The sequence below is a fragment of the Mustelus asterias genome, chromosome 8, assembly GCF_964213995.1.
Source record: "Mustelus asterias chromosome 8, sMusAst1.hap1.1, whole genome shotgun sequence".
NCBI lineage: Eukaryota > Metazoa > Chordata > Chondrichthyes > Carcharhiniformes > Triakidae > Mustelus > Mustelus asterias.
Window position 1 is genome coordinate 81,070,555 of NC_135808.1, and position 25,385 is coordinate 81,095,939.

Here is a 25,385-nt window from a genome sequence, read left to right on the forward strand (position 1 = left end):
CCGGTAAAAGTAATAATGCAGTATCAATAAACCATCCCTTAAACTGAAAATGCTATTGATACTGGTATTCTCTGGCTGGTGGGGGCTCCTACCATATTGCCACGGAATAATTTATATCACAAATTAAACTTAACTCACAAGAAACTAAAACTACTACAGCAGCCTGATTGGTGGAAGTGGTTGGGGGGGGGGGGGGGGGGGGGGGTGTGGGGGACTAAACAGATCAGTTTGCAGAACTGTTGTCATTTTTAAAAACTTAATCAATAAAGGTTAGTTGACTTCAATGGAAATGAGAATGGGGAGAGGTGCATAATGGGTAGCTGAATTGATACTGCCCATTTTGCGCTCAAAATTGCCAACATTTTGTGAAGGCGGTCCCTGTAGTAATTGCAAGGATTGGCAACCAGCAGTTAGTATATAAATAATTATACTGGTTTATTTACAGGCAGGTAAATATACAGAGTACTTTCACAATGGTAACACTTCCAGATCTAGGATCTACTCTGGCTGCAAAAGCTCACTTGCTTCCTAAGGACATGCATGCCTGCTTCCTCTTTTTCCGGCTTAGATTGATCTGATCAACTCTGCAGGTTTTCAACAATGGTCTCTGCGAATTCCTCTCTGTGAACGGAGTCACGATGATCCCCATTCTTGATGCCAATGTAGTAATTGCAAGGATCAGCGGCCACCAGTTAGTATAACAAACTATAACTGAGTACTTTCATTATGTTAATCTTTCCAGCTGTAGAATCTACTCTGGCTGCAAAAGCCTGCGTTCTGCACTGAGATCCCCGTGTTCGTTCCCCATCGGACGATTGGCTCACATGCCCTCCCAACGTACACCCCTTAAAGGAGCCAGTCACTACAGTCCCGTTCAGTGTAAGATTGGCAGAATGTGGTTTCTGAATAACCTACACCCAATGGCAGAGGGAATTTAATTGTCAGCTCAATTGGCCAATCTTAACATTGTGAAAGTACTCTGTATATTTATTTGCTTGTAAATAAACCGTTATAATTATTTATATACTAACTGCTGGTTGCTAATCCTTGCAATTACTACAGGGACCGCCTTCACAAAATGTTGGCAATTGGCTCATTTCCTCTGGACGATAATGTGGTCAGTCAGGACAATCCAGCAAAAGGCGAGCGAGTCTATTGTAAGAACAGTGCCTACCAATTTAATCCAAGGGCAGAGTTATCTGGCTCTGTCGTGGTGGGGATGAGGCCGGAAGATGTGGTGGCCCGTTGAAAAATCCATCTACTTTGTGGGGGAGTGGAAGATCCCGGTGGTGGACATAAAATTCCACTCCAAGTCTTGTTCTGATTTAATATTAAGATGGCGTATAAACAAATAATTTTAGTTCACTAATTGGAACATAGAATCCCTAGTGCAGGAGGAGGCCATTCAGTCCATTGGGTCTGCACCGACTCTCCAACAGAGCAACACACTCGGGTCCTACCCCATGTATTTACCCTGCTAATCCCCCTAATCTACACATTTTGGGACACTAAGGCCAATCCACCTAACCTGCACATCTTTGGATTGTGGGAGGAATGATGTGGAGATGCCGGCGTTGGACTGGGGTAAACACAGTAAGAAGTTTAACAACACCAGGTTAAAGTCCAACAGGTTTATTTGGTAGCAAAAAGCCACACAAGCTTTCGAGGCTCTAAGCCCCTTCTTCAGCTGAGTGGGAATTCTGTTCACAAACAGAACTTATAAAGACACAGACTCAATTTACATGAATAATGGTTGGAATGCGAATACTTACAACTAATCCAGTCTTTAAGAAACAAAACAATGGGAGTGGAGAGAGCATCAAGACAGGCTAAAAAGATGTGTATTGTCTGCAGACAAGACAGCCAGTGAAACTCTGTCTTGTCTGGAGACAATACACATCTTTTTAGCCTGTCTTGATGCTCTCTCCACTCCCATTGTTTTGTTTCTTAAAGACTGGATTAGTTGTAAGTATTCGCATTCCAACCATTATTCATGTAAATTGAGTCTGTGTCTTTATAAGTTCTGTTTGTGAACAGAATTCCCACTCACCTGAAGAAGGGGCTTAGAGCCTCGAAAGCTTGTGTGGCTTTTGCTACCAAATAAACCTGTTGGACTTTAACCTGGTGTTGTTAAACTTCTTATTGTGGGAGGAAACCAGAGCACCCAGAGGAAACCCACGCAGACACAGGGAGAATGTGCAAACTCCACACAGATAGTCACCGAAGGCCGGAATTGAACCTTGGATCTCTTGCACTGTGAGGCAGCAGTGCTAACCACTGTGCAACCGGGACAGAGCCATGGGATTTTTAAAAAATGTATTCTTGGGCAGCAAGTGTCACCAGTAAGACTAGTATTTATTGCCCTTGAGAAGGCAGCAGTTAGGTTATCTTTTTCAACCACTGCAAATGCGTTCCACCATATTGTCTGGTCGGGAATGTCAGAATATTAACTAACAAAATGAAGGGACAGCAAATTATGTCAAAGTCAGGATAATACATAGCTTGGAGAGGAACCTGGAGGTGGTGTTGGTCTCATGCACCTGCTGGTCTTGTCCTATTAAATGGTGGAATTCCCAGGTTTGAAAGGTGCTGCTGAAGCAGTCTTGGTGACTTGCTGCAGTGCATTTTGCAAATAGTATGCACTGCAGCCAAAGGTGCACTCGTGCTGGAGGGAGTTGATGTTTAAACAGTGGATGGGGTGCTGAGCAAATGGACAGCTTTGTCCTGGTTAGTGATAATAATTTATTATTTTTCTCATTTACTACAAGTATTTTCAAGTTGAAAGAATAAAGTGAATTTGCAGTCTGTAGCATCAAGCGGGTTAACAACTCACATTATATGTTGCATTTCTAAAGTACTTACAAAGTCTGTCTGCCTATTAAAAGGTTGCACTTGTGCAGCATGAAAGAGGTAATAATTAGTTTAGTTTAAACGGTGCAACTATTATACTCCCTAGTTGTGCTACTCTATAATTAATTAGATAGTAAGCAACATGGTGACATTGTTCAATGTAAATGGAAGGACTGTGTCCAGGAGTGAACAAGCTCACTAAACCCACGAGAATATTTATGGCAGAGCTGGAATTTGTCACACATCATAATGATGGACAGTAAGGTAGCAATAGACTCACACTCTTTCATATTCAGGATCATTATCGTGCAGGATACAAATGAATGGCAAATATAAGAGCTCGCTCCTGTCGGATTTGCCTCACTTGGTAGCACACCATGGTTTATGCTCAAATACAGGAACATAATCTAGGTCGACACCTTAATGCAGCACTAAAGGAGTGCCACATTGTCAGAGCTGCTGCTATTTGGGTAAAACATAATGGTGCATTTAACATAGAATTACACAGAATCAGACTATTTTGTGCTGTAGGTCAAGGCCAATGTCTACATTCTGTTTGAGCTTCCTTCTAACTTAGTGCTCACTCAATCCAAAAGCAGGCTATATTTGTGATGGAGTGGATATGAGATTAGAAGTTCAGTTCAAGGTCAAATATGACGCCAAGATCGTGAACAGTTGAGCTGGACCTGAGCCAGTGGCTAGGGAGAGATATGGAATCGATGACAAGGATACAGAGGTTGTGGTAGCTTCTGTGAATTATAGGTTAGTTTTCCAAAGTTAAATAGTAGGAAGCTGTGACTCATCAATGACTGGATGTTGGAAAGGGGCTGTTGGGGGGGAATTGAAGTATGTGGAAACAGACTCATTTAAAAAGATTGTTTTAATCTGATTCATAAATGTCAAAAAATTGGACTATCCAGACCAACACTAATTGGTGACAACTCTATTTGCCTGGTTAATCTAAAGAGAAATTGACTCAGAATGTCCACTTTTACTATGAGTTTCTTGGTGAAAAATACCCATTAAGAAGTGAAGTGGATTCTCTTCATATTTCTTCACCACTGTTCCCATGAAGAACTTGCTGCCAAAGATGGCAGGATGCATGAATGTTCCGTATTTTGCCATTCCAATCTCATACGGACTGAACTCCACCCAGTCTGTGAGTTAAAGAAACAAATGAAGGAAGTGAGAGTTAGAAAGAATGATTGTCAATTTGTTCAAGATAATCTCAGTGATTTATAAACTTTAACCACTCCTTTCAGAGTCAACATTATATACCATTGCAATGGCTAAATCTTTTACTTAAGCATAAGAGACTATGTTGATGTCAGGGTGTACTATCTTTGTGTCCCCATAGGGATGTTAATAGAGTCTCAGCGCCACACATGAAATTGGATACTATGTTCCTATTAATTTGTGTGCGTCTCTAGCAGTTGATGTTAACTATTTAAATGTGTGTGTGTCTTTAGCATTTGATGTTAACCAATCGCACATTCCAGAATTATCCTTTAAAAAGAGCCTCTTTCAAAACCTGCAGCTCCGTAAAATCAAACTAACAAATCAGAAATCAAAGCACAAAACACATAAATTGTTCTAACTTGAACGGCATGGTGACACAGTGGTTAGCACTGCTGCCTCACAGCGCCAGGGACCCGGGTTCGATTCCTGGTTTGGTCACTGTCTGTGTGGAGTTTTCACATTCTCCCCCGTGTCCGCGTGGGTTTTCTCCGGGTGCTCCGGTTTCCTCCCACAGTCCAAAGATGTGTGGGTTAGGTGAATTGGCCATGCTAAATTGTCCCTTAGTGTCAGGGGGACTAGCTAGGGTAAATGCATGGGGTTATGGGGATAGGGCCTGGGTGGGATTGTGGTCAGTGCAGACTCGATGGGCCGAATGGCCCTCCATCGGCACAGTAGGATTCTATGATTCTATAGATGCTTGGGCATTGAGGGTTGTGAGTATTGCACAGGTCTTAGCTTGGGTACTCCTGTTCTATTTGATTTAAAGTGAGAGTCTTACATCTCTAATATGGCATTTATGATAACGTCAAACAAAATTCCTCCATCTTTTAAACCACATAATTGGTTTGCACCCAGATTGCAGAACTATTTGGTTGATGCCAGCTATTAACCATTAATGGAGCATTAATTAGCTGGAGGTGAATCTTCTGCCCCTCATTCAGAAAGTCCTACCTCAGAGAACTGATGGCCAATTTGCTTGTCCGGCAGCACCGCTGGAGTGGGTGTGAAACAGAGAGGCCAATGGCGGCACCTGGGATGAGGCTGTCCCCGATCAGCAAATGGAGCCAGTGAGGGAGGCACCCCCATTTCTCTGCCAAGGACCAGGCAGGAAGTGGCCCTTAAGTGATCACAAGGAGCCTGGCCCATTTCCTTTTAAAATTGAGACTGGGTTAGAGGTGGATAATTTTATAGGCACCCCTGCCTGCACACCCACCCATGAAGTTATGCCCTACATTCCATTCAGACAGAGGACTATTTGCAAACTGGCAATTACATCACCCTGTTTTCCCAACAGAATCAGATCTTCTGGTATACAATGAATGAATAAGTCAAGTTATGGCATTTGCTCCCATATAGTTTTCATAACCAATTATGTGACTTCAAAGATTTTAAGAGTTACTCATGTGATTCCAATAGTCACAAGTCTCTTTGATCAGTTATGTCCATCATTAAACCATCTATCTCAATGAATCCCTGCCCACAAAACTGGCCAAGCCCCTGACTCTCAAATGTGGGTATCCTTCAAATGAGGACCTTTGGAGTGAGAGCGGGGCAAGTCTCTCAACATTGTGGCCAGATTCTCAGGGCCGGTAGGAAACAGAATTATTTCTCAGGTCTTTTCATAGAACCTCTACAGTGCAGGAGGCCGTCAGGTCTCGGGTCTGTACTGACTCTCCAACAAACCATCTTACCAAGGCCCACCATTGCCCTATCCCAGTAACCCTCCATATTTACCCCACTAATCCCCCTAACCTACACATTGTTTTCAACTTTAAAAATATATACTCACTGAAGCTTGCTCTGTATTTTTTCATCCTTTGAATAGGTTTTTATAAGTAACTGTCACATTAAAATCGGAAAGCTTCCTAATCAAGCTGATAATACATTTGGGCTCAAACGAGAAACAGATCTGTGAGAATTGTTTGTGCTAATTTATGCCCATTTTAAAGCTGGTGTATTCTAATGTGATTGGAAAGATACTTGTGAGTAACTAGACTTTGGATAAAAAATGTAAAATTGGCTGTGTGGTTAGGGTTGCATCCAAGGAAGAAGCCCCCAATTTATATTTTAATTCCATAGGATTTGGGAATTTTGTTCTGTCACTGTGGGAAGTACATTCATGGTACTCTCCATCTTTCCTTGGACCCAAATTAATGATCTTTTCTATAAACAGAAGAAGTAGATAAATAGAAAACACCAACACAAGAAAAAAAAACAAGGATTAGTAGTTAAAAGAAAGCCAAAAATGCATCCATAAATTGAAGTAACACACAGAACCACTGGCCACCCAAATGACAAAGCACAGATTGGAATATACTCTTAAAAAACAAGCTTGGGAATGAAAAGCAACCTCTTCTTGATGCTGCAATGTAACTCTGCATGGGTTTCCTAACTCAACCACAATGGTCCATAAAAAGAAAGAACTAACCTGCAAACATGAGCTCAGACACATCCGGTTTCACGTGGAGACAGGTGAACAAGGGCATAGGGCAATGACCTTCATGTATTTTGTCTTTCATCTCACTCATCTTAAAGTTCATTCTCTGCAATACAACAGACCGGAGAAGGCATTTTAAAAACGTTTGTCACAATCAAATACTCCACAAGGTTTTTAAAAAATGGATTCCTCTTGACCAATGGTTTGACGAGAAGTGGAGAATATAATTTTCAATTAACTGAGCAGTACAGCAAGTTCTGAGGTTTCATCAATTAGCATTCTACCCTTGTAAATCTACTTTTCTGCCCTTCACTCACTTTCTTTGACTTTCAGACTCAGTCAAAGTTCTTTTGCTGACAATGTATTTCTTATTGGCCAATACAGAGTGTGCACCTACCATCCTACTGCTGAGGGTCACATGGGGTGAGTAAAAAACAAAGGGCGGAATTCTCCCATTTGGGGCTAAGTCCCGCTGTGGAGGCTGCTGGGAAACCACACCATATCCTTTGGCCCCCAACATCACTCATTACGCACCTGGGAGTTTAGTGGCATATTCCATCGTGGAGTGGGCTTGATGGTGCGAGTCCTGCCATCATATCTGGGTGCCATAAGGAAAAGGCGCCCAACATCACTGACCGCCTTTGAAGAAAGATGATGGACTTGAAAAAAAGGTGGATCTCCAGGAATACACTGAGGCTGGAAGATGGACCTCTTCAATCACACTGAACTTGGAAGGTCCACCTGCAGATGCTCCCCTCACCCACTGCTGTGATGTTCCAGGGTCCAGGGACACTGGCAACCTACATCTTGAACTCCAGAGGGAGCTGTCATTATTCAGCTAAGTCGTGACATCTACATGCCCTGTTGTTCCTGATTCATTCAAGACTGGTGTGTTTTTCTGCTGGTGTCGCAGAGAATCGGACGTGGGTGGAAAATTCCAGTCAGACCTTCACCTGTATCCCATTAACGGGATGCAAATCATTTTTATGCTGGCCTCCAGTGAGATTCCTGATCTGCCAAAGCAGGGCACCAGAAGATCATCCTGCAGGAAATTCATTTTGGCGTAATAACTGTTTTTGGACCACCCCCTTCGTCATTGAACTCATCCGTCAGCATGGGAAAATTCCATCCAGCATGCCTAAGTAAATAATATCTGAAAGACAGTACAGAGAAGAGCCAGGGTCCTGCTCCCAGTGTCAAAGGTCTAAATTATTTGCGACATTTGGGTTTTTCTCACTGTTGAGCTGTCTGCCAATTATTACTATTTTGACTAGAGTATGAAGAATGACTCCTCGGGTGAAGTGCAGCATGGCACGTGTGGAATTTAAACTGAGAGACGGAACAAGAGAGAAAAGGAGATGAAAGGCATAAAAATGAGACATTAAAATGAATCTGCCTTGTGCCTGTATGTGCTGCTGAATAACATACACAGATGAAGACTGTCCGTTATTTGACTGCATCTGCTAGACTTTAAACAGCATCTTGCTGTGAAACAGGATGTTGTGCTTCATCTGCGCAGTTCCTAGACAAATATTTTAATTAAGATAAAACACACTGATTGGTGGGGCGGGTAGGGGACCAAATTTGCTTTACAATTTGACTGCCAAACAAAGCAGTAACACAGCAATCTACGTACTGAACCAGAGGTGCCCAGATTGGCTTTAGAACCTGCTTAACTGTGCACCTTCTTCCCATTAATTAGTAGACGCTTCTGCTTACTGTTACTAACACATCTATTTTGATTAGGGATTCATCTGAAATTATGACAATAAGCCTTTCTAAACTTTAGCTGCACAGATTTCAGGAGGACAAGTCAGTAAGAAATATAAATGCAAATGGAATTTGAGTGCTTTGGGGATTTGTGGGCCACAAAGTAACTAGGGCTCAGGGGCCACAAATGACCCACGGACCTTAGTTTGAATTAGATCACGAACCAGTACACTGGGGGCACTGGGTGCATTGAGTCCAAACCAACTCCATTCCCTACTGTCAACACTAAACCACAAACAATATCCAGCTTCTAAACTATCCAATAAAGTTAAGCAGCCTTTAATTTGGAGGGCAGCTTTTAAATGTATACAAGATAGAGAACAGCACAGAAAAGGTAAATCACTAAAATTTAAATCACAACTTCAAAACAGGGGAATTAAAGGTTCAAACATAAAGTTGAGTGTGTAACTTTATTAATGCACTTTCACAAACTTCATTTGTGAAGACAAAATGATTTATTAATGAGAAAACAGCAGCCTCAAGAAGTCGGGGTTGGGGGGGCACTTTGGGAAGTCCTGTGACCATGAAAGACACTATAGTAATGCATGTCTTTCTTTCCTTCCTTTAACCAATACCAAAACAGATCAACTGGTCATTCATCTCATTTGCTATTCGTGGGATCTCACTGTGCTCAAATTGACAGCTGTATTTACCTGCATAACTATGGTGACTACAGCCCAAAACACTTTAGGATATTTTCGGATTGTTAAATTTCAGGTATGCAGACTGCTGACACTTTGTCAGCCCTCAGACAGCAGGCGATATGAGAACCGCAACCTGCCCGCTCCTGTATCAACGGTCTTGTTTGGGGCATTCTGAGGTTTTGCTCCTACAAGACCAGATTGAAACTCCAGGACAGGTTGGGATTTGATACCTGGGTCTTGAACTAATTTGTGAATGGACGTTGTCCTTGCCACATTCCACTGACCTCCAAACTCGCCGATTCCCATACTTTTTACAAAGCTTCATCCCTTTGCATCCTCATCGTTTGAATCCATATTGCTAACTGTTCCAGTATTCATGCCGGGTTCCTTTCCTGACTCTGTAATCCTCCCTCTACTTAACACTGCCACCCGACTGACCCAACGATTGACTCTTTCTCACTTTACTCCTGCCTCAGATTGTCTAAATGCCACACGAGAGCCAAAGGTAAGGCTGAGATTTTGAACTCAGCGGGTTGAAGAGCTGCAGGCAGGAATTTCCACCCCTTTGCAGCCTGTTTTGGGGTGGTGGAGGCGGCTCACCATTGGCTGGCATCGGTCCCACTGCTGCCAACAGGGTTTTCCCATTGTTTGCACTGGGAGGATCTCATTGGCGGGAGCGGCTGGAATCCCACAACTTACTGCAACATGGGACAGTCCAGCACTCCTATTACAGGAGTACCTGCTGTAAACTCTGCTTGTGCGACATGGTTTAAATTACTCTGAATGACTTTTCATCATCAGGGCAATCAAGAAGAAATGAAAATCAACCTCGGTCTCCACAAGAAAGACAGTTACGTGAGCAAGAGCTGAGCTCTTCTTTCTAAGCGGAGAGAAAGAAGTTCCAGCCATCAGAGCCCAGTTTTTACAGTCCGGTTCAGCTGAAGAGAAGGACACAACATGAATGGATCAGTCTCTGGCTCAATGGGCTGACAGGGAGGGGTGTGAGGGAAGCAGACCATCCTTCCTGTTTGCCAATGAGGTGCTGTCTCAGGAATGCTTTGGAAACATAATACTGCATAGATGAAGCTACTGGTGATAAGATACAGACTGCACGCAATAATAAAAACACCAAGCTCAATTTATCTTTGGTCTCCTGGCTTGCTCAGATCTATGTGCGTATTTCAAAAGTACACACATTCTGTCACTACAATCTTTGCTTGGCAAATGGTTTATAGTAATTGGGCAAGTCTGATAGCATAAAATACTTTGATTATCTTTAGTAAGCTCTGATTACTTGCCAAATTCCACTGAGAATTTACTGCTGAAAGGATACAGATTTTGTCTGTATTAATATACAGCTGAAATTATAGTCTCAGACTTCCCCAAACTTATTTGTTGTCCCATCAGCTCCTCTCCAAAGACAGCATGCCACTGTTAAACTGAGCACTGCTCATGTTACAGACCTAATGATGCAGGATTTCTGTTTGCTGTCCTGACCCCGCACTGTGACATCAATGTGTCTGCATTGTAATTCTAATATGTAAAATAGTTTAATTGGCCTAGAATCGTCACCAAACCATGGGCTGCGGACCAGGAAGGGAGCCGCATCTGGCCTAATTTAAAGGACAGGCCGGAGCCATTGCTGAGGTTGCTGTTCACCCAAGGGAGGTGCTGGGCAAAGAAGAGCTTTTCAGATGCCTCACTGGAAGTGCTGCTGGAGGCAGTGAGCGAGAGAAGGAATACCCTGTTCCCTGCCATTGGCCACAGATGATAGGCCTTCTGGTCAGCAGGTATCAGACTGCAAAAGAGAAGAGCATTCTGATGGCTCAGAGTTCTCCACACTATGCTCAGCAGGTGCTGCTGCCCAGACTGTAGCAATGTACACAACTGAAAAGCAGGAAGTGGGGATGGAAACAGCAGTGAGGGAGAGGTCATCACCTACACGTGGTCTGTAGGCTTAAAGAGAGTTGAATGCAAGGGAGAACAAGAGGGAACACCTGGAAGTTGGGCTACCATCTAGAAGGACAAAAGCAGAAGGTGCATGGGAACATCACCACCCGCAAGTTTCCCTCTTGACTTGGAAATAAATTGTCGTTCCTTCACTGTCGCTGGGTCAAAATCCTGGAACTCCCTCCCTAACAGCACTGTGGGTGCACCGACACCACATACTGTGTTCATAAACCACTGCAGTGTAAGAAGTCTCACAACACCAGGTTAAAGTCCAACAGGTTTATTTGGTAGCAAATATTTGGAATTTGCTACCAAATAAACCTGTTGGACTTTAACCTGGTGTTGTGAGACTTCGTACTGTGTTCACCCCAGTCCAACACCGGCATCTCCACATCGTGGTTTATGAAGGCAGCTCACCACCACCACCTCCTCAAGGGCAAATAGGGATGGGCAACAAATGCTGGCCGAGCCAGTGACTTCCACATCCCATCAATAAATACAAAAACAAAGGCCATGCCAAGGATGAAGCAGTTGAAGATGGTTGGGCCTAGAACACTACCCTGAGGAACTCCCGCAGTGATGTCCTGGAACTGAGATAATTGAACACCAACCATCACAACCTTTCTTTGTGCTTGGCATGACTCCAACCAGTGGCACATTTTCACCCAATTCCCACTGATATCCATTTTGCTCGGGTTTCTAAATGTCAAATTTGGTCAAATGCTGCCTTGACGTCAGAAACAGTCACTCTCCCCTCACCTCTGGAACTCAGCTCGTTTGAGGCTGAGTGACCATGGAGGAACCAAAACCGAGTTCAACAGGCTAATGCTTGATAATAATCCAACCATATCTTCCACCATTTTGCTGATGATTTAAGAGCAAATGGATTTTTCCTGCTTTCTGTGGGCAGGGCATACCTGGTCAATTTTCCACATTGTTGGGTCGATGGCAGCTTGGTAAAAGGGACGGCTAATTCTGGAACACAAATTGTCAATACTACAGCCAGGATGTTGTCAGGACAGTAGCCTTTCCTGTGTCCAAGCCTTTGGTCATTTTTGATATCACTGAATTGGATTATTTGAAGAATCATAGAATCCCTATAGTGCAGAAGGAGGCCATTTGGCCCATTAAGTCTGCACCGTCCACAATCCCACGCAGGCCCTATTTCCTTAACCCCACATATTTACCCTGCTAATCCCCCTGACACTAGGGGGCAATTTAGCATAGCCAATCAACATAACCCGCACGTCTTTGGACTGTGGGAGGAAACCGGAGCACCCGGAGGACACAAGAAGACACAGGAAGAATGTGCAAACTCCACACAGATAGTGACCTGAGGTCGGAATTGAACCCGGGTCCCTGGCGCTGTAAGGCAGCAGTGCTAACCACTGTGCCGCCCCAAGACTGGAACCAATGAATGGCTGGGACCTCAGAAGGAAGTCAAGATGTGTTATCCACTCTGCACAGCTTTTGCATTGATCTGCTTATAAAGATCTCACAAAATTCAGCTATTGTATTGCACATGTTTGCTAGCGAGGGAAGCAAAAAGCAAGCTAAACATCTAGCATATTTTGTATTGGGTGAGGAAGTGGTGGTGGCAGAGTTAGGTGCGATCGCCCTTCAGGAGTCACCACATCAGAGATTCACTTATTAAACCCAGCAATGCCAACTTTAAAGGCCAACTCCCTCGCAATTACAGCACAATAGAAAGTTCACACTAAGCAGTCGATTTATAGAAATATATAAAATACTTCTCACTCAGTGCATGGGGTGGACAGGCTTGATTTACAGTGCCTTAGTGATCTGATAACACAAAGTAGAAACAAATAATTCTTACTGCTCTAACACATAAAATATAGTTTTAATAATTGGGGAATGTAGTCAATAACTCTGGACATGAGATTTATTCCAGTTTTGGGAAAGACCTTAAAATTAGGATCTTCTTTAGTTGAAAAAACCTTATGTAGGCTGCAGGTGCCTGTCCTTCTATTCAGGTCTGTCAAAACATCAGTGTGCTGACTAAATTAAATAGCCTGCTTGTGCTAAAGTTTCAGCTTCACTTTCACTCTTGAAGGACCACTGCAATTATTAAAATGCATCAGGGCTGTGCGGTTTGATAATCCAGGATAGGAAATATTCTCAACTTACATTTTGGATCAGCGTTTCGCCAATAAGCATCCCAAACACATCAGTAAAGGTCACAGGCTGCCCTGAACTCTTCTTCTTCCACAGTGCTTCAATGTAACGTCTGACCTTCAGCGGGGTCAACAGGAACATCGGACTGTAGCTGACATTTTCCATCAGCTCCTTGTTGATTTCACCAGGTCCTTTTTTTGGAAAGTCAGGGTGAGAATACAATGCTGACATGTACCTGTTGGAGAAGGAGAGGTATATAAAGAGACTAACACAAAAGCCTTTCAATGCTGCCAAGTTCCCTCCTTTCACTACTGGCAGTAGGCCTCTCTCTTCCCATCCAGCCCAAAGAAAGCAAATGGGAACTGACCCCAAAACGTGTTTCAAAAATATCCAACCTGACGTGGCAGCATGTCATTATATAATTTCAGCTTCCTGGAGCTCTGGATCTTGGGAGAAAATCCAAACGGTTTTCTGGCCAATTAGTTCAAATGATGTGATTATATGGAATGTGCTCATTTACATTAAAGCCAACAGTCCAAATATATGCACATTAGGTGGATTGGCCAAGCTGAATTGCCCCTTGGTGTCCCAAGATGTGTAGGTTAGCTGGGTAAATATGTGGGGCTACTGGAAAGAGCCTGGGTGGGATGTTCTGTCAGAGAGTCAGAGTAGACTCAATGGGCTGAATGGCCTCCTTCTGCACTGTAGTGATTCTATGATGAGACTTCAGAACAAAATCAATAGTGTAAGGAAGCAGAAGTAAGAAAGCGCAAATGCCAACGCCAGTGTAATGTTCTGGCTTTCTAGCTATACCTACTTTTTGCAAGCTGTGTGCGTGGGACATGAATCACAGAAGACGAATACAGCAAGAATAGTGTGGAAACCTTTCACCTCGCAGATGCTTCTGTTCCAGGCTGTAAACTTGCTTTTGTGGGTCTTGGAAAATATACAAATGTCTATGGGCACCAGAACATCTCTGACTCAACCCCTGACCAATGTAGCTCAGTTTGGATGCATGGGTCCAGCATCTCTTTAATATTTTGCCCAGAAGCCATTCTTCACTCTCGATGGCGAGTAGTCATAGGCTTCTTGGCTGTGATGTGCATCACAACTGAGTCTAATTGTAACAACACATGAATGTTTCCAGCAGAGATGGCAGGATTGCTCTTAGGAGGGATGGTCTTAGCTCATTTACATTAAAGCTAACAGGACTGGTCTTCCATCAATGCCCTGGCTGAGATCAGCTAAAGCAGGGTTGAGAAGAGATCAAACCCACATAATCTGATCTTTAAACACTGCATGCTGCCTTTATCTCTCAGTCACAGGAGGGGCTTGACATTTCTAACAGCTCACATAATACACAAGACAATATCTGAGAGAGATCTCTCGATGTGCAACTTACCAAGTGGAACCAGAGAGACCTGCGATATAGGTTGCACAGTCAAAAACCCCGGACTCCTTCAATGCCTTCATAACTCCAGAAAACCCTACCATCGCTCTAAAGCCTCCTCCAGAACCCAGAACAGCTATCGTTGGCACCTGAAATATAATCAAAAATACTCGCGCTTCAGAGGCTGTACTGCGTATAATTCTATGTAGTTATCTTACAAAACTGAACCTAAACTATGTGATGAACCCATTGTACATCAGTAACTAGCTGGCTTTTAATCTGTGATTGAATACTGTTATTCCACTTGTGATTTATTTTTTAATTTTGCACTATTTTTACATGGATATTCGGAGAAGGAGCTGTTGGGGAAAAGATTCAACTAAAGCCTTGGTATCTCAGGTCTGCGGGAATTATAACATTGCATTAAGTCTCAGTCATGTCCTTGGCATGAGAAGGTCATGAGCTGAAATTCCATTGCACAGAGTTGAGCATGTCATCCTGGTTGATACATCAGTACAGTACTGAAGGTGTACTGCACTGCTGAAGGTGCTGGGTGAAACCTTCTCTGCCCTCTTGAATGGATGTAAAAAAAGATCCAATGAGACTATCCAAAGAATTTTGCGTGATTTTCCCAGTATCCTGAACAATATTTATCCCTCAACCAAGAAGATTCAGATAATTTGGTCATTTATTTTATTGCTGTTTGCGAGAGTTTGCTCAGCGCACTTCTATATCAAAGTGGCAGTTTGGCTATTTCAGAAATTTTAAACGGAAATGTTCAGCAGCAGCATAGCTACAGTTTCTGTAAACAAAAATCCACCATAAACATGTTTTTCAAACATTTCAAAAATGCCTAGACTTTTAAAGTATTTAATTGGCTGTAAAACACTTTGAAAAGGCCATTAAAAGTTTTTCATAAAAACTTTGGTTCGGAATCCTCACCGACTGGAAGCGTGGGGCAAGATGTTGGTAACAGTTTCCACATAATGTGAAGGCCACGTGGAATACAGATCTGCGTAGGTTATAAAATTTACGTATCCTGCTCGCAATTAGATAACTTCACCCCTATACTCCATACTGTGTACCAATTCCCAGCCTTAGTAAGATGACTTCTCCGGTAATCAACAGATTTTACCTCCCGTAATGATCGTGGGGCATGCATGACATTCGTTTCACCCAAGAGCTTCTTAATTCCTATCAAGGCTTCTTCTCTTCTCTTCTGCCTGAATGATTTCTCCTCATCACACAGTGCCATACTGAATCTCAGATCAGCTGAAGAACTGGAAGGAAAATGGAGTGATGACAATGAAACGTGATTACAAAAATCACAACAGAGGACTGAGAGAGTTGCAGTACAGTCTTTCAGATATGAACAACATTGCAAGGAAGGAGCTCAAATGGTTGAAGCAACCACTGGACCATGAGATTATATCACACTCTTCGAACTACAGGGACCCACTTTCCTCTGACAGTAGCCTGATCAGTGCATTTTCATAAAATTCTTCTGAGAAGAAAGATAGTCGCTAAAAATGCTGCTGTGATTAAGTGAGCATGATGTTAGGTTACTCAATGATAAAAGGCCCAGCTACAGCATATGGAAAAATGATTCAATGAAAAGAATGCAGATAGGATTTCAAAGCAAAATCAACAAGGTGATTGAAATGAAATGAACTATCCAAGATTGTTAAAAGGTATTTGGGGGAGGGGGGGATTATTTGATAAACTGGACAATTTCACAGGGGATAAATCCCTGCTATTTTGGATGGATTACATCACTGCATACTCAGCGAAGCTGAGGAAGGCATAGCAGAGGCCTTAGCGTTAATAGAAAAGGGAATAGTGCCAATGACCTGGTGAAACAGCTCGTCATCCATACATTAAAAAGGAGAGCCAATAAAATTCAGGGAACAACGGAGCAGTTAGTTTAACATTATTAGTAGGAACACTACTGGAATATTTATCCAAGAATATAATTTAAAAAGCTCAAAACCAAATATATAATAAAGAATAATTAGCAAAGATTTCAAAAGGGACAGATGTTGCTTGGCCAAACTTATTACATTTTCTGAAGCAGTAACAGAAAGAATAGACAAGGGAAACACGATAGATGTAATATATATAGACTTTCAAAAGGCCTTTGATAAGGTAATACATAGTCAATTTATGACTAAGTTGTGAGCACGTGGAATCAAGGTATAAGTAGCCTGGTGAGATTTGTGTTGGTAAGACACGGATTTGTGTCATTGCCTCAGGCATAGATTGAGCCATCAGCTTTTCATTCAAAGAGGATTCGGAGTATTCAATTAGCATGTTCCACCTCAGGGATCAAGGAAGATATCAGTGGCTGAGCAATACCCAGGCCTCCAAGTAACCATCTAGAGAATTGAATGGGCAGTGTTCTAAGAGCAGACTGCCAGTACTGGCTCAATATCAGATACATGAACATTCAAACAAATTCAAATATGATACAGGAATGAATATCAAGTTTTAAAATGTTTTTAAAGTTTATTTATTAGTGTCACAAGTAGGCTTACATTAACACTGCAATGAAGTTACTGTGAAAATACTCTAGTCGCCTCACTCTGGCGCCTGTTCGGGTACACTGAGAGAGAATTTAGCATGGTCAATGCACCTAACCAGCATGTCTTTCAGACTGTGGGAGGAAACTGGAGCACCCGGAGGAAACCCATGCAGACACGGGGAGAATGTGCAAACTCCGCACAGACAGTGACCCAAGCCAGGAATTGAACCCGGGTCCCTGGAGCTGTGAGGCAGCGGTGCTAACCATTGCGCCACCCGCTGAGTGTCAGACCGTTTCTAAAAATCATAGGACAGAAAATGAGGCTTTCCAGGAGTTTTGACACAAAAGCCATTATTGGCCAGCAACATATCACATGCTCTGAAGTGAATGTGGTGGAATTTTACCCAATAGTGCTACAGTGATGACCTAAAGCCAAACCATCAAATAAAAGCTGAACAAAATTTCCAAAAATTCCCCAGCCCTGCAAAATTTAGTTAGGAAACTTTTAAAGAGTTGAAACATTCTTGATGCACACCCAAGAATATCATATTAATCCTTTTAGATATAAATAACAAAAATAATTACTTTTCTCAAATAGGAAGGTGAACAAACTACATTGAAAATAACTAAAACTTTTTAAAATTACACAGATTATGAGAATATGAATGTGAATTCATATTGAAGACTCTGGGGAGGACAGTTCAAACTATTCAAAGAAATAATGTGGATCAGTGCAATAATGTGAATCAGTACAAATGGGTATGATCTAGTGGCCATTACAGAAACGTGGTTGCAGGGTGACCAGGACTGGGAACTAAATATCCAGGAGTATCAGACAATTCGGAAAGATAGACAGGAAGGAAAAGGAGGTGGGGTAGCTCTGTTAATTAAGGATAACATCAGGGCGGTAGTGAGAGACAATATAGGCTCTAAGGAGCAAAATGTGGAATCAATGTGGGTGGAGATAAGGAATAGTTGATGCACTATCAACACCCAGAGTCGGAATCTGGAATAATAGGCTTTTATTAACTATAAAAGGGAACTAACTCTACAGTAAACTCTAACCGAGGGACCGGACCAGAATGAGGCAAAGGGGAGGAGCAGCCACCTTTATACCCCAGTGAACAGGGGAGGAGCCTCAGGCAGCACCAGTAGGGGTGTGTCCAGTCATCAGAACATAACAGTGGTTATCAGAACGTAACAGTGGTTATCAGAACATAACAGTGGTTTACCACAATAGTAAGGGGAAAAAGTCACTGGTGGGCGTAGTCTATAGGCCCCCAAATAATAACTTCAAGGTGGGACGGACTATAAACAAACAAATAACAGATGCATGCAAAAATGGAACAGCAATAATCATGGGGGATTTTAACCTCCATATTGATTGGTCAACTCAAGTCGGACACGGTGGACTTGAGGAAGAGTTCTTAGAATGCTGTCGCGATAGTTTCCTCGAACAGTATGTTACAGAACCTACGAGGGAGCAAGCTATCTTGGATCTGGTCCTGTGTAATGAGACAGGTAAAATTAATGATCTCCTTGTGAGGGATCCTCTTGGAATGAGTGATCACAATATGGTTGAATTTCTAATACAGATGGAGGGTGAGAAAGTAGGGTCCCAAACCAGTGTCCTCTGCTTGAACAAGGGGGATTACAATAGGATGAGGGCAGAGTTGGCTAATGTAGACAGGGAACACAGGCTAATTGATGGGACAGTTGAGGAACAGTGGAGGATTTTTAAGGAGATTTTTCTCAGTACTCAGCAAAAATATATTCCAGTGAAAAAGAAGGAATGTAAGAAAAGGGATAACCAGCCATGGATAACTAAGGAAATAAAGGAGAGTATCAAATTAAAAACCAATGCATACAGAGTGGCCAAAATTAGTGGGGAATTGGAAGATTGGGAAGGCTTTAAAAAACAACAAAGAACTACTAAGAAAGCAATAAAGAAAGGAAAGATAGATTATGAAAGTAAACTAGCACAAAATATAAAAACTGATAGTAAAAGTTTTTACAAATATATAAAACGGAAAAGAGTGACTAAAGTAAATGTTGGTCCCTTAGAAGGTGAGAAGGGGGGATTTAATAATACGAAACGAGGAAATGGCCGAGGCCTTAAACAACTTTTTTGTGTCGGTCTTCACAGTGGAGGACACAAATAGCATACCAATAATTGACGGTCATGGGACTGTAGGGGGTGAGGACCTTAAAACGATCACTATTACTAAAGAGGTAGTGCTGGGTAGGCTAATGGGACTAAAGGTAGACAAATCCCCTGGTCCGGATGGAATGCATCCCAGGGTACTAAAAGAAACGACAGGAGTAATAGCAAATGAATTAGTTGTAATTTATCAAAATTCACTGGACTCTGGGGAGGTGCCAGCTGATTGGAAAACAGCTAATGTGACGGCACTGTTTAAAAAAGGAGGTAGACAAAAGGCAGGTAACTACAGGCCGGTTAGCTTAACATCCGTAGTTGGGAAAATGCTGGAATCTATCATTAAGGAAGAAATAGCAGGACACCTGGAAAAGAATGGTTCAATCAAGCAGACGCAGCATGGATTCATGAAGGGAAAGTCATGTTTGACTAATTTACTGGAATCTTTTGAGGATATAACGAGTGCGGTTGACAGAGGGGAACCGGTGGATGTGGTGTATTTAGATTTCCAGATGGCATTCGATAAGGTGCCTCACAAAAGGTTGCTGCATAAGATAAAGGTACACGGAGTTGGGGGTAAAGTGTTAGCGTGGATTGAGGATTGGCTATCTAACAGAAAGCAGAGAGTCGGAATAAATGGGTGCTTTTCCGGTTGGCAATCAGTGACTAGTGGCATGCCGCAGGGATCGGTGCTGGGGCCTCAACTATTTACCATATACATAGACGATCTGGAGGAGGGGACTGAGAGTAGGGTAACAAAGTTTGCGGATGACACAAAGATGAGTGGGAAAGCAAATTGCGTGGAGGACACAGAGAGTCTGCAGACAGATTTGGATAGGCTAAGTGAGTGGGCGAGGATCTGGCAGATGGAGTATAACGTTGGTAAGTGTGAGGTTATCCACTTTGGAAGGAATAATAGTAAAATGGACTATTATTTAAATGTTGAAAAATTACAACATGCTACTGTGCAGAGGGACCTGGGGGTCCTTGTGCATGAATCACAAAAACTCAGTTTGCAGGTGCAGCAGGTAATCAAGAAGGCAAATGGAATGTTGGCCTTTATCGCGAGAGGAATGGAGTATAAAAGCAGGGAGGTCATGTTGCAACTGTACAGGGTACTGGTGAGGCCGCACCTAGAGTACTGTGTACAGTTTTGGTCCCCTTATTTAAGAAAGGATATATTAGCTTTGGAGGGGGTACAGAGAAGGTTCACCAGGTTGACTCCGGAGATGAGGGGGTTAGCTTATGAGGAGAGATTGAGTAGACTGGGCCAGTGCTCATTGGAGTTTAGAAGGTTGAGGGGAGATCTTATAGAGACATATAAGATAATGAAGGGGCTAGACAGGGTAGAAGCAGCGAGGTTATTTCCACTTACAATGGAAACAAGAACTAGGGGGCATAGCCTCAAAATACGGGGAAGTCAATTTAGAACAGAGTTGAGGAGGAACTTTTTCTCCCAGAGGATAGTGAATCTTTGGAATTCTCTGCCCAATGAAGCAGTAGAGGCTACCTCGTTAAATGTGTTTAAGTCACAGATAGATAGATTTTTAACCATTAAGGGAATTAAGGGTTATGGGGAGCGGGCGGGTAAGTGGAACTGAACCCACTATCAGATCAGCCATGATCTTATTGAATGGCGGAGCAGGCTTGAGGGGCTAGATGGCCTACTCCTGCTCCTATTTCTTATGTTCTTATGGGTGTAGAAAGCAGTTTAGCAGAGGGCGGTGGGGAGGGCAATGCGGCAGGGAGGGCCTCCCAGTGTTATTTATAGGGATCGTTGCCACGGACAGGTTAGTTGCTGATTGATTTACACTGGCTCTGTGTGACTCTGCTGTGAATTTTCTATTGCATTTTAAAGTTGATGAATTCAATTTAGAGCAATGTTGTAAGTGACAAAGACTTTGTTCTCATTTCAAGGGTTCTGGTCAACCACGTGCTCCCAGTTCTCGGTTTGTACTGACCATGACAGGGAGGTTGACACAAGAGGAGAACAAGCTGCTCACACAGGAAGGGGTAGGACAGGGAGAAAGAATGACGGCCGGCAGCCGTCACCATCCATGGTCTTGAGGGAGCATTTCTCTGCCCTCATTCTCAGTGAGGAACAGTGTGTATGATGTCCCCATTTTATTAAGGTGCTCACTGAAATCTGCCACCAGTTTCAGATACCTCAACAGCATCAGAGCAGGGCAAGGACAGTGGTGGAGGTGAAGGTGACCACAAGGCCACAAATTTATTCACATGGACATGCTTCCAGGCTGAAGCCAATGACACTTCCATGACCTCCCAGTTTGCCATGCAATGCTATATAAGGGGGGTGACAGAGCTCTTTAAACCAGGAGGGGGAGTAGATTGTGTTCTCTCTGAGCAGAGAGAAGCAGGCCAGTGTGCTTATGGGTCTGTCAGGATGGTGGATTTCCTGTGGCGCAGGGTGCCACTGACTGTACATGTGGTTTTGTAGCAACTGCATCTGAATGGAGAGATATAACAACTGCAAAGGCTTCCACTCCCTGAATGTGCAGTTCGTGTGTGGTCATGCTCAACATATCATGCTGCTGAATGTTCCCGAGGAACTGGCAGCGTCAGTCTGCTGTTCCATTAGTGTTGCAGCCATCACATCAGTGCGATTGCTGCTTGACCGGGGCTATCTGCTGACTAGCTGACTCTTGACTCTGTCGCACACTCGAACCACACAAGGCCAGGACACAAATAATGAGAGCCAGGCTGCTACAACAGGCATCACACTGAGCAAAGTGTTACGCGGTTCAAGTAACGCTTCCACTGCCTGCTTTGCTCCAGAGGAACCATGAAGTATTCTTCGGAGCACGTGTCCCAATTCACCCTGGTCTGCTCTATTCTGTACAACTCCATCATAAATGAGGCACAGCCTTCGCCACCATGTACACAAGCAGAAGGAGCAACACAACGCTGACTCTTTCCAACCAAGCAGTCTGTGATTGACATATCCAACTACCAGTAAACACAAACCCAATTCTCCAAACAAACCCATAACTTACCTTCTGTCTGTCACAGATCATCAATGCTAAGATAAAAGCCAAGAAAAAGATCCAATATTCCATAGAAAGGTCCCCTTGTGCATTCTTTTTGGGCCTGTCTTCCATGTGTCTTTGCCTGGCCTATTGCTCCTACACAGTGACTCTGCCTGGCCTATTGCTCCTACACAGTGCCCTCCGTGCTCTCATCCCATGTACTCCCCGCATTGGACATCTCTACTGCCTCCCGAAGATACACAAGGCAAACACACCCGGCCGTCCCATCGTATCAGGCAATGGGACCCTGTGCAAGAACCTCTCCGGCTACGTCGAGGGCATCCTGAAAACCATTGTACAACGAATACCCAGCTTTTGTCGCGACACTACAGACTTCCTACAGAAACTCAGCACACATGGAGCAGTTGAACCAGGAGCACTCCTCGTCACAATGGATGTCTCGGAACTCTACACCAGCATCCCCCACGACGATGGCATTGCTGCAACAGCCTCAGAACTCAACGCCAACAACTGCCAATCTCCAGATGCAATTTTACAACTCATCCGCTTCATCCTGGACCACAATGTCTTCACCTTCAACAACCAGTTCTTCATCCAGACACATGGAACAGCCATGGGGACCAAATTCGCACCTAAATATGCCAACATCTTCATGCACAGGTTCGAACAAGACCTCTTCACCGCACAGGATCTTCAACCAATGCTATACACTGGATACATCGATGACATTTTCTTACTTTGGACTCATGGTGAACAATCACTGAAACAACTATATGATGACATCAACAAGTTCCATCCCACCATCAGACTCACCATGGACTACTCACCGGAATCGGTTGCATTCTTGGACACACGCATCTCCATCAAGGACGGTCACCTCAGCACTTCACTGTACCGCAAGCCCACGAATAACCTCACGATGCCCCACTTCTCCAGCTTCCACCCTAAACACGTTAAAGAAGCCATCCCCTAAGGACATGCCCTCCATATACACAGGATCTGCTCAGATGAGGAGGATCGCAACAGACACCTCTAGATGCTGGAAGATGCCCTCATAAGAACAGGATTATGGCGCTCGACTCATGGATCGACAGTTCTGATGCGCCACAGCGAAAAACCGCACCGACCTCCTCAGAAGACAAACACGGGACACAGCGGACAGAGTACCCTTCGTCGTCCAGTACTTCCCCGGAGCGGAGAAGCTACGACATCTTCTCCGAGCCTTCAACATGTCGTTGATGAAGACGAACATCTCGCCAAGGCCATCCTCACACCCCCACTTCTTGCCTTCAAACAACCGCACAACCTCAAACAGACCATTGAACGCAGCAACCTACCCAGCCTTCAGGAGAACAGTGACCACAACACCACACAACCCTGCCACAGCAACCTCTGCAAGACGTGCCGGATCATCGACACGGATGCCATCATCTCACGTGAGAACACCATCCACCAGGTACACGGATATACTCTTGCAACTCGGCCAATGTTGTCTACCTGATACGCTGCAGGAAAGGATGTCCCGAGGCATGGTACATTGGGGAGACCATGCAGACGCTACGACAACGGATGAATGAATACCGCTCGACAATCACCAGGCAAGAGTGCTCTCTTCCTGTTGGGGAACACTTCAGCGGTCACGGGCATTCGGCCTCTGATCTTCGGGTAAGCGTTCTCCAAGGCGGCCTTCACGACACATGACAATGCAGAATCGCTGAGCAGAAACTAATAGCCAAGTTCCGCACACATGAGGACAGCCTCAACTGGGATCTTGGGTTCATGTCACACTATCTGTAACCCCTACGACTTGCCTGGACTTGCAAAATGTCACTAACTGTCCTGGCTGGAGACAATACACATCTCTTTAACCTGTGCTTAACCCTCTCTCCACTCACATTGTCTGTATCTTTAAGACTTGATTACCTGTAAAGACTCGCATTCCAACCATTATTTTGTAAATTGAGTTTGTGTCTTTATACGCCCTGTTTGTGAACAGAACTCCCACTCACCGAATGAAGGAGCAGCGCTCCAAAAGCTAGTGGCTTGTGCTACCAAATAAACCTGTTGGACTTTAACCTGGTGTTGTGAGACTTCTTACTATTGCTCCTACACCGTGTCTTTGCCTGGCCTATTGCTCTTCGCAGTGAGGAGACTATAGGTGACCTTGCAGGACACCCTCTGGCAGCTCTAGCTTTAAAAAGCCCACTGCAGCTTCAGGCTGCACCACCTCTGCAACGGGTGGCAGCAGTCTGGGCTGGAGAGCTAACAGCCGACAGAAAGAGCACTGATGGAGTGGCTTTAGTGGGAGAACAAATGCTATAATCCTGAGGGAGGTTAATATTTTGCCAAACCCATTTCTTATTTGTTCCTGTTTACTGATTTTTCACCTCCTGCTTTATACATTGAAGGGCATGGCTCACTTACTCCTGCCCACATGGCGACAATACTGTATCTCCATCTTCCTTTCTTTTCCCATTCTCACTTTCCCTTTCATTCTGCAGCCAACTTCCTTACATCACCCCCTCCCTCGACTCCCTCTCCTGCTATCTGCTAACCTCTTCTACTTTATATAATTTTCCCCCAACACCCCAACCCAGATAATTTCCATTACAATATTAAATCCTTGTCGTAAGAAATCTTCAAATAAGAACAAGATGTAAGACTGCAAAGTGAAGCTTTGTGCACAATGGTTAAATTATCCTAACCTCTACCCCTCTCCAACTGTTGAATCCACTTGGATTTATCTTCGCAAGAAATCGAATTGTATGAAATATTAGCCCAGGTTTCTCAGCTGCCTTTAGATAGTCTGAGTCCTGGCTATTGCCCTTTAATAACTTGTTAACATTCCTTGCATAAGCCCGTGTATGGAAAGAAGAGGGTAAATGGCATTCAAATCAATCAAAAAGGGCAAATTTATCATGTCTTAAAAGACTTTCTCTGTTCTTTCAAAGTATTTGCACCCTTCTCAGAACACGAGTTTGAATTTCCACAGGGGCTCCTTGATCTCCTGCTGTATGACTGGCAGAAACCCTGGAGAGTAGCACAAATGGGTGGCACGGTGGCACAGTGGTTAGCACTGCTGTCTCACAGCGCCAGGGACCCAGGTTCAATTCCGGCCTCGGGTCATTGTCTGTGTGGAGTTTGCACATTCTCCCAGAGTCTGAGTGGGTTTCCTCTGGTTGCTCCGGTTTCCTGCCACAGTCCAAAGGGTTAGGTGGATCGGCCATGCTAAATTGACCCTTAGTGTCATGAGATCAACAGGGTAAATATGTGAGGCTACAG

The 25,385-nt window shown here is 43.7% G+C and overlaps 1 protein-coding gene across 2 annotated transcripts in view; it reads right to left on the reverse strand.

The window, feature by feature from the left end:
- LOC144497299 (cytosolic phospholipase A2-like) overlaps nt 1-25,385 on the reverse strand; it is a 153,810-nt gene that overhangs the window by 42,010 nt on the left and 86,415 nt on the right. For both annotated transcript variants that reach the window (XM_078218340.1, XM_078218341.1), the window contains exons 7-11: nt 15,552-15,696; nt 14,429-14,565; nt 13,039-13,261; nt 6,518-6,632; nt 3,870-4,007 (exon numbers count right to left, since the gene is read on the reverse strand). In XM_078218340.1, coding sequence (XP_078074466.1) covers nt 3,870-4,007; nt 6,518-6,632; nt 13,039-13,261; nt 14,429-14,565; nt 15,552-15,696 — 758 coding nt within the window. The remainder of the gene's footprint in view (nt 1-3,869; nt 4,008-6,517; nt 6,633-13,038; nt 13,262-14,428; nt 14,566-15,551; nt 15,697-25,385) is intronic.